At 40.7% G+C, this 10,035-nt stretch overlaps 1 protein-coding gene across 1 annotated transcript; it reads left to right on the top strand.

Moving 5' to 3' along the window:
- The first annotated feature begins 7,063 nt into the window (after positions 1–7,063).
- LOC111996832 (uncharacterized) lies at positions 7,064–9,330 on the top strand. The gene is made up of 5 exons (XM_024028862.2): positions 7,064–7,489; positions 8,085–8,142; positions 8,228–8,311; positions 8,442–8,583; positions 8,683–9,330. The coding sequence occupies exons 1-5, from the start codon at positions 7,129–7,131 to the stop codon at positions 8,959–8,961; spliced, it is 924 nt and encodes a 307-aa protein (XP_023884630.1). The 5' UTR covers positions 7,064–7,128; the 3' UTR covers positions 8,962–9,330.
- The last annotated feature ends 705 nt before the right edge of the window (positions 9,331–10,035 follow it).

Raw genomic sequence — 10,035 nt, 5'->3', positions numbered from 1 at the left:
AGTGACGACAGTTGAACCATGTTGAATGGATCCGATCATCGACTTTTTAGCCGAGGATCGAGTGCCTACTAATGAGAAGGAAGCAGAAAAAATACGCAGAACAGCTGCTCGGTATTGGTTATCAGTTGATCGTAAGCTGTATCGAAGATCTTTTGACGGGCCTTACCTACAGTGTTTACACCCCAACAAAGATTGAAGAACTCCTGGCCGAGCTACATGAGGGAGTGCACGGCAGTCACGAGGGGGGGACGTTCATTAGCTCACCAAGCAATGACTTAGGGATTTTGGTGGCCATGAATGCAAAGGGATGCTACTGAATGTACACGGAAATGTGAGTAGTGTCAGAAGCACACCCTGATGATCCACCAACCGGCAAGGAGCTTAAATCTCATTAGTAGCCCTTAACCCTTTGCACAGTGAGGGCTAGATATCGTTGGTCCATTCCTTCGGGTTATAAGAAACCAAAGGTTTGTTCCAGTAGCTGTAGATTATTTCACCAAGTGGGCAGAGGCAGAGACATTGACGAATATCTGGGATGTGGATATTAAGAAGGTTGTATGGAGAAACATAATGATAAGGTTCGGGGTACCAGAGTCCCTAGTGTCAAACAAGCAGTTTGACAACAAAGCTTTCCGCGAGTTCTATGGCAATCTCGACATCACAAATCGGTATTCTACCTCAGTATATCTACAGAGCAACGGCCAAGCCAAGGCTATCAACAAAGCTATTGTGAATAGGTTGAAGAGGAGATTGGAAGGTGCTAAGGGCAGGTGGACAGAGGAGTTGCCTAATGTCCTGTGGGCATACCAAACAACTCCGAGGAGGTCCATGGGAGAAACTCCATTCTCTCTATCATACAAAGTGGAAGCAGTTATACTGGCAGAAATAAACTTGTGCAGTGCCCCAGTTTCGAGATTCAACCCCGCCAAGAATTCGGAATTAATGCTGAAACAGTTGAACTTCTTGGAAGAGCGCCGAGAATCGATGACTATACGGCTGGCAGAATATCAACAAAAACTTGCCTAGAGATACAACAGGGATGTGAGAAGAAGGGAATTTAGAGCGGGGGATTTGGTACTTCAGAAGGTTGTAGGGAATACGAGATGTCAACACAAGGAAGTTAGCACCGACTTAGGAGGGACCCTATAGAGTCACTGCTATTGCGGGCGAAAGACATAATATTTAGAAGATTTGGATGAAAGATCACTTCCCCGTCCATGGAATGCCCACAATCTGAAGAAATTTTACCACTGATTATCAGTACACAGGGGTATGGATTGAGTATAATGTTATATGTACATATTATTAATTAATAGGAAGGTGATGTTTATCCATGTAGGTGTATTTGTACTTATAATTCCATCATTGTTAACTCATTAACCCCGGTCAACAAACGCGAGGAGAACTAAGGCAAATTATTCTAAGGACAGAAACTTACTTCTCGGTTCGATCTCAATTATCGGGCAGGTGGAAACCTTATATCAAATTACTCTAAGAATAGAACCCTACTTCTCGGTTTGATCTCAATCACCGGGCAAGTGGAAACTTTATATCAAATTGCTCTAAAGAGGGATAGAAACCCATTCCCTGGTCTGATCCGAATAATCGAGCAGGTGGAAACTTTTTGCCAATTTACTCAGGTTAAAACCTGTTACCTGGTTTAATTTTAATTACCAGGAAGATGGGAACCACATAATAAGCTTTCCTAACGACGAAGGCCCGACACATTCATGTTTCATAAAGCAACTAGGAACCTACTGCTAGGGCTTTTTAAACGCGAAAGTTTGGCATTCATTCTCATTAAGTACACTAGCATACACCTAAGTCATTCATAATTGTTGAGTAGGCATAGTCTTAGTACTAACTTTCCCTAGGCTCAGAAGGCTCTAGAAAACCTTTTTAGGCCCGGTCCCGGCCACTAAATAGGGGCAGGCCTTGGTTAAACTACCTATGCATTCGAAATAATAATAAGCAAAAATAAATAAGGCACGACATAGCAATAATAATGTAGTAATTATTTATAAAATAGCTAAGACAAATGTTTAGTCATCACACCCAGAAGACTAATCAAATAAGACAAACATAAAAGTAAACCATTGTCTTGTCACCACAACCCGGTGACTATGGGAAAACCAAATAAAAGCAATGAAATTTAGCTAAGAAAAAGTAAAAAAATGCAGATTTTGAATCCAAATATTAAGCATAAGGATCCGTGGGCAAGAGAAGGGTTATGTCCTTGACTTGCTGTCCAGTCATGTCCTTGGTTGGTTGAACTATTGTGGGAAGCTGGATTTGAGCACCCTCGAGGTGGTCACTAGTACAGAGGTTGCTAGTGACTTCTAGGTCAGCTAACTCCACATGGGAGTCAATTTTCTGCACCAACTCCCTTATGCTGGGAGTATCTTCTTCGTCATCAGCATTTGGGGGATTTTGGTTGAGGGGAGCGAGAACCAGGAAGGGGATCTAGTTGAGGTTCTTTAATGGAGAATCTTCAGGAACCCTTATAGCTTGCAGGGCGACCAGCCACCCCTCATCGAATCTGTGCCTCTGAGCTTGGCGAATGATAGGCTCGCAGAGTTTTCTGCATCAACAAAGCCTTTGTTATACCATTTGTTCTCATAAGCCTCTAGAGCTGCCTTCAAGTTAGCAATATTATCAGCTTATGCGAGGTTCAAGCTCTCTGCCTCCGCCAGCTTGAGCTCTGTCCCCCCGAGCTTCATCTCCATCTCTGTCCTTCTTTTCTCTGCCAACGCCTGGGCCCTCTCGGATGCTTGGGCCTTTTTCTCAACAACCTTAGCAGCTTTGGTCTGGTCCTTCGCGGTGGCCATTGCTACATCCTTGAGAGACGTTTCTCGTTCAGCGTCCTCAGCAGCCTCCCTCAACCTCCAGTCAATAAAGTAGGTTAGCTACGCGGTCTACTTGCATAAAAACCATAAGTATAAAGAAAAAGGATAATACATACGCTTCATAGTAAATGGAAGAGGGGTAGGAAAATGCGTTACTGCTATAATATGCCACTGTAAACACTTAGCCAGCGATTCATCATTCGTGCCCGAGAAGAAATGGACATCTTCGGGCAGCAGCAGTCCTTGGGTCAAACTTTGGGCCACTCGCCCCCCTTCTTCCTGTGCCTATGTCCTTACGCCGGCTATTACTAGCAATGGCTCGTTGCCGAGCATGAGCGTGGTCTACCAGCCTGGCTCCTGCCTCGAAGAGGAGGCAACATAAGACCCAACCTGTGTGGTGGGTTGGACATCACCATAGGGCTCTCAGATAGAGATCCCACCAGATGCTCAGGGGGGAGTTCTTGATGGGGCATCCCCTGAGCATGTAGCAGGTTGCTCGGCTGTGCGTTGTCTCTTCTGAAAGCAGCTGAGGGGAGGAGAAGGAGGAGGAGTTGGGTCCCTACTCTGGGGTTCTTGCTGTCGAGCTGCTGACTGGGCGCAGAGCACAAATCGGTCAATGGTCGTTGTCCGTCTTGTCACCATTTCTTCTTTGTCGAGATCGGATTCAACTCCTAAGGAGTGTACGAATTCTGTTGTTGTCAGCTCAGCAACTTGGACCGGAGCTTCAGGCTCCTCGCTGGGTACATGGACTTTACGGCTTCAAGACACACGTTCAGCCAATTCGTCACTCACCGGTGCAAGATCTTCTGTTGTAGTATATTTGGGGCCGAGGTACTGAGCTTCACTAACTATCAAGGAAGGTGGAAGAAAATTGGCATGCCGCACGCCTATGTACGACAACAACGGGCTATCCACCAACAAAGTTGGCCTGAAAGGCTGCCAAGTAGTATAAACAGGATTGCAGCCGAGAATAAGGTGCAATGCTTGGAGCTGCCCATCAAAGTGCACAAATATTTCAGACCGGAGTATGAAATTTATGTCTCTTACATGCACTACTCTAAGGTCTGGCCTAAACCTTTTGTTTTCTTCATCAAAACAATATAAATGTTGGTTAGTGCCTATTTGAGCAAAATAATAATGGGTAAAACACAATTAAAAAGTAAAAGATGCTCGATATCAACCAACATCACGTAGCAAAAGTGGGCAGTGGAGCTCATCGGCAAGCCAATTGCCGCTCACCCGGACGAATTCTCCCGCCGAGTTTCTGTCAGAATCGGGAAGGCATGATATAAGCCATACTCACATGTCTCTAGTTTTTAAATAATAATCAGACCTAATATTGCCACACAAACTATACATAAAGCTGATATTGTGATGGTTCAATTGCAACCTATATATTTGGTTTAGTCTACTGACATAACTCACAACTCGGTAAAAATTAGTAGGGGGGAGTTGGTCAGGGCATAGGCCATAAAACCTAAGAGTACCTATAATGAGAGGGTCCACAGAAAACCTAACCCCACCCTCTAGTACAGCCATCAAAGGGAAAAATTCTACATTAGGATTAGAGCGTTTATGGAGAGCAATATTGCCCTCGTGACAGTAAGCAATATCAACATCTCTAGGAACGCCAAAGGCTGCTCTAAAATTAGCCAAGGCTGCCTTAGACGCAAGGAGGTAAGAGTATCCCATTCCTAAATTCTAGAATGAAGAAAAATTGAAAGAAAAGGGGGGGAGTAAAGGAAACTTACTTTGGAATTTAGGAAGTGATGATCTAGAATGAAGTGTTTACGCACAAGAGGAATATGCTCGACAGAGAGGAAATTGAAGGAGAGAGGATGCAAAGAGTGAAATGAATGATCTGGAGAAACTATTTATAGGACTGAAGGCATTTAACGAAGGAGGCAAGAAAACCTTTCTGGCTTGTGTCTGTAACACCTACACACATGGGCTCGGGTCACAAACCGTTAGAATATGATAACGGTTAAATGTGACAGCTTGGCATAGCACTCCTTTTAAGAAAGTATTGATGACTGCCTCGTCCATTCAGTAGCTGACGGTTGGGCTTCCTGAGGAGTCACTAGCACCACACGGATTGTCCTTGATTCACTCTCGATAGCCGAGCACGAATCATGGGGGGGCTATTGTATGGGCGCTAGGGCGCCAGGCCCATTAGGCCTAGGGACCTAGCCTGGTAGCCTAGTACATCTCCCCATCCCCATTTTGGGTCTATAGCCTCGATCCTGGCACCTTAGGGACCAATTTGGGCTCAAGAGCTGAGATAAGACTGCACTGTCTTGGACACCTACAAAAAGGCCCTTCTAGTCATCTTCAACTTGGTCGAGGGTATCATTGCTCGAAGATACCCTGTACTCGATTGCCCGGCAGTGCCTTCGAGAATATTGCTGCTGAGCGGGTTTTTGGAGGTGGGAATCAGTTCCAATGCCATTACTACCTTTCCCGATGGAGCGCCTACTTAGAAACGATGGAATTGGACCCCCATTCACATTAATGAGGGAGTAATCATAACACCTCCACTCACCTTGAGCTATAAATAGGAGAATGGATTGAGAAGTGGGGGTTGGCAATTCAGAAGAAAAACTGGGAGAAAAGAGTGACTAGACTGAGGAAGAAAAAGGAGCAGCCCTGTGAGATAAAGGGAAGGGCTTGTAAAAATAAGAGGGTGTATCTGAGTCTCAAAACATAGGACCATCCCTAGTAGGAAACCCAAAGCCCAGAACATAAATAGATTGTAAGCCCAAGTAAAGGTTGAGCCCATTAACCATATTTTGGGTACGCACATAAGCGTTTGTCATTTAATCTGATTATATAATCAATTGCATTATCAATTGATATCATTAAAACTCCCTCCACCCCACATGCAACGAATGAAGTTTTGCAAAAGTATGCATATTTTAAATTTAAATTAGCAAAATAAACATAATTATCTTTCAAAAGTATTCCTAATCTTAGGTTGATAACGTATGTTAAAAAGTGCCCTACACTTGTAGTCATCCTTTGATACTAGATATCTTATAAAAAAAAAATTTTGTTTCATCGAAAATGCGTTTGGTCTATAAATTTTCATAGAGGGGACAAGGGAGTGCTAAAATTTAATAAACATTGTTTACTTAGTCTTTGTAATTTTTAAGACTTGTGTTTAGCATCTCAAAAAGTTATGCTCAGAGTTCGAATATTATGGTAGATATATGAGATTTTGGGTTCAAAACTTTTTAATTTTTTCCTATAATAAGTAATAATTTGGTGTGTGTGGGGGACAAGAGCGCTGAAGAGGTCTTGGATACCTTGTTTGTAAAATAAATAAATAAAAAAATTGCTTTTTGAAGAGATTGTTGGTGTATAGAGATTAGTTAGAGTTTCAAAATATCTTCTCTGCGAATTGAAGCGCAGGGCACATTAGTGACCCCTTTGCACCTTGAATACATGGCCTTGCTACCAAATAACCCCATAAATATTTTAATAAAATCAAATGGGGAACAGTTCTAAGAATAATAGATGGCATATCTTTGTTTCATCCAAAAAAAAAAAATAGGATGGCATATCTTTGTCTATACAGGCAACAGGTATGCCTCATACCTTAAGGACACAAGAAAAGAGTAAGAGTTAAGAATAAACCGGACCCATTACACTTACAATGAGACAAACACCACAACTAAAAGGGTTATTATTAGAGTTAATTTCTGTGATTTGGGGACTACCAATAGCACAACAGCTACAAGTCCACCTCCATTTTCACCCTATTCCTTTTGTTAATAAGGGTAGGGTTGGTTGTGATTTCTGTGTCTTCATGCGAAGAAAGAAACATTCCAGCAATAATTACAGAGAAACATTTATTGGCCTAAATATTTGGATGTGTGATGTAAACATGAAGTTTTTAATTCACCTAACTAATTTTTAAATAAGATATTTGAGGATGAGTGTACCTGACCATTAATACAAAATAGAAAGAAGAAAAAAGATGGCTCATTTGGTCCTTATATGAGTCCAGTCTGTCAGGGTACATGCATACATTGGGAGCCTGCTATACTCTGCTTAAAAACTATGCTTTCCCCAAAAAAATTGATGTGATTCCAATTGTGTATACTCTTACAAATTTTGCTTAAAAACTAAGGAGCAAATGGTAATCCATAATTGTGAAACTCACATTTCACCAACCAACGTTTAAGTACTGCTCATCATGGCACCAACTCCTTTTAAAACCCCTCTCAACCAACCTTTACATCTATCCTAATTAAACCTTAAACTTTCATCTTCTCCAAGCATGTCTAAAGCAAACACAAGAAGACATGATTTGGAGAGGAACAAACTCTCGAAAGAAAAAGAGAAGCCAAGCCAAAGCATTTTGTCCAAACACCTTAAGAGAATTTACCCAATTGGGCTTCAGAGAAGCGGTTCATCGTTGTCCTCCCTATCATCCTTATCGTTGTCTTTGTCACAGAACTCGAATGACTCTTCGCTTACAGATTCTACTACTCCACTGAACCAGAAGATTTCTTTAGCATTAAGACTGATTGCACCATCTGAAAGAAGAGAAGCCCCCTGGGCAAAAACCGTGAAGCAGCAAAGTCAGGATACTAGTACTGGGGAATTAAGGAGGTGCAACTGGATTACAAAGAATAGCGGTAAGCTTTAGAATACTAATTTATCAATTTCCAATAACATTTGATTTACTTTTCAAGCATTATGGAATGGATATGGCTTTGTTAGCATGTAAGAAGCTATATATATATATATATATTAAGCTTGCAGTGTCTGTAGACAGTATGGCATGTGATAAACGTTCATGTCAAACTGCTATAGCTTCTTGCAGTGTCTGTAGAGCGTATCTGTGTATGGCATGTGATAAACATTCGTGTCAAACGAATTTGAAGGCTATAAGATTCACACGGCTGCTCCTAAACTAAAATACTTGTGCTCTTGTTTCTATAATCTCCTGAGCCTATTGCTCAATTGCTTCAACATTGTCATAGCATTTGGGATGTGGAATTTGCTTAAAAAGAAAAGAATACTCAAACTTGTTTAACAAAGAAGAAAGTCACCTAGCTTTCATCATAAATTAAGAAGGGAACTATTTAGCATATTATGGTAATTCTTCTGTTGAAATTATAAATTTGAAACTCCTTGCGTTGAAATCATGGCTTTTATGGCAATTCTTTATTTAGCATTCTTGGTACAAAATAAAGAAATTCTACTTAGAACTGATTATGTTTTATGCAGATAAAGTTTACGTGGCATTTCACGATGAGTGCTGGGGAGTTCCAGTTTATGATGACAAGTAAGTCCTTCGTACTTTTTTGAATGGAAGTCTACTACTAATTATGGAGTGATTTGCCAATTTTAAAGTGGTAAATTATCAACAGCCAATTGTTTGAGCTACTTGCAATGTCTGGTATGTTGATGGACTACAATTGGACTGAAATCCTCAAAAGAAGGGAACTATTCAGGTAACAGTGTTTGTACCACTTGAATTAAACTTGCACAGCTTAAAATTACTTGTTTTACAAATTGAAAAGCCATGTTAATATAATTTTGAACAATGTGGGATTGAAAATATTGATTTGTTCTGTGACATAGGGAAGCTTTTGGCGGATTTGATCCTAACTTTGTTGCCAAAATGGGGGAGGAAGAGATTACAGATATAGCTTCCAACAAGGCTATCATGTTAACAGAGTGCAGAGTGAGGTGCATTCTAGACAATGCCAAATGCATATTGAAGGCAAGCTTAAAATTTTTGACTCGTTTGCATATTTCCTCAGCTGGTTAATATAGTACTTGATAGGTTGCTCATTGTGCTCAATTATGACCTCAAATGTAGATTGTGAGGGAATTTGGATCTTTTGGTAGCTATATGTGGGGTCATGTGAATCACAAACCAGTGATCAACCGGTATAGATACCCAAGAAATGTTCCTCTAAGGACACCAAAAGCAGAAGCTGTCAGCAAGGAACTAATAAAGCATGGATTTCGGTTGGTTGGGCCAGTGATTGTGTATTCCTTCATGCAAGCTGCTGGATTGACGATTGATCATCTTGTTGATTGTTATAGATACAGTGAATGTGTAAGCCTTGCCGAAAGACCTTGGAGGCACATCTAACATGAATATGGGGTTAATTATATTTACCATTTCCTAACAGTTAACCTCTTGGGATATTTGGTAATTTATCACAGTATCAAAGCTGGTGGCCTGAGTTGGAATCATGTTTCCATTTTACCTCCTATTTAAAAGCTTAAGCTTTGTGGAACAACTAGTAATTTATCATATGGATATGTACTAATTCTGTAAAAGAAGAAGCAAATAGTAATTATTACGTTGTGTACTTGAAAGTGGCAACATGTAGAGGATCTGAGCGCTTGTTTTGTTACAATATAATTCGGTTGTACTTATGAGAATGACAAGGGTGGTGAATATGGACCATATGGTAATGCCTTAATAATAACCAACAATCATAGATCCTTTTTTGTATGGTAAAGCTTTGTAAGTTGAAGAAGTTCTGGTGATTCAGATTGATTATTAGGACAGCCGTTTGGTTATTTTGGTTTGTTTCTCTCTCTCACCCAGGCATGCACAAATGTATCTGTTTAATTAAGTTTTCATTGATAAGAATCTACCTAATTCTCAAAGTAGCAATATACAAATGCTTGTTTGAGAGCAAGAGAGAATCCAGGGAAGTCAACGATTCTCGAAGACAAATTAGTAAATCGGCCTCTCCTCCACTCCAGACCGCATCTCTTACTCTTTAAGGCCTAGCTTGACAGGCTTAAAGCCCTTTATCTAGTCTAGTGGACTTTATTGATATCAAAACTAAATCTTATGTTCTTCATCCAATACGGTCCAGAAACTCTCCCAAAAGCCCAAACAAAGTCATGAATAGGAGGAACCTGCACTGATTGGTGGGGTTAAAGTAAAAAATGATATCTATGAGAAATGAGACATCCCGAAAACTCCAGGGACCCATAATTTAGTGGTATTGTCTGATTCTTCTAATGAGAAGATTTGGATTTAGCTCCTCCCTCTCTCACTCCTTGTAAATAAATAATTAACGTTCATCGGTGAATCAAATAATTCAAAAAATATTTAAGAAAAAAAAAAAACTCTAAATTGAGTAGGGACGCTCCTAAAATGTTTTGTACACAAAGCCCAAAATTGTTCCCAGCAAAGTCCATCAGG

The sequence above is a fragment of the Quercus suber genome, unplaced genomic scaffold (assembly GCF_002906115.3).
Source record: "Quercus suber isolate HL8 unplaced genomic scaffold, Cork oak 2.0 scaffold_320, whole genome shotgun sequence".
NCBI lineage: Eukaryota > Viridiplantae > Streptophyta > Magnoliopsida > Fagales > Fagaceae > Quercus > Quercus suber.
Note: the sequence above shows the minus strand (reverse complement) of the source record. Positions and strands in the feature narration are given on the sequence as shown.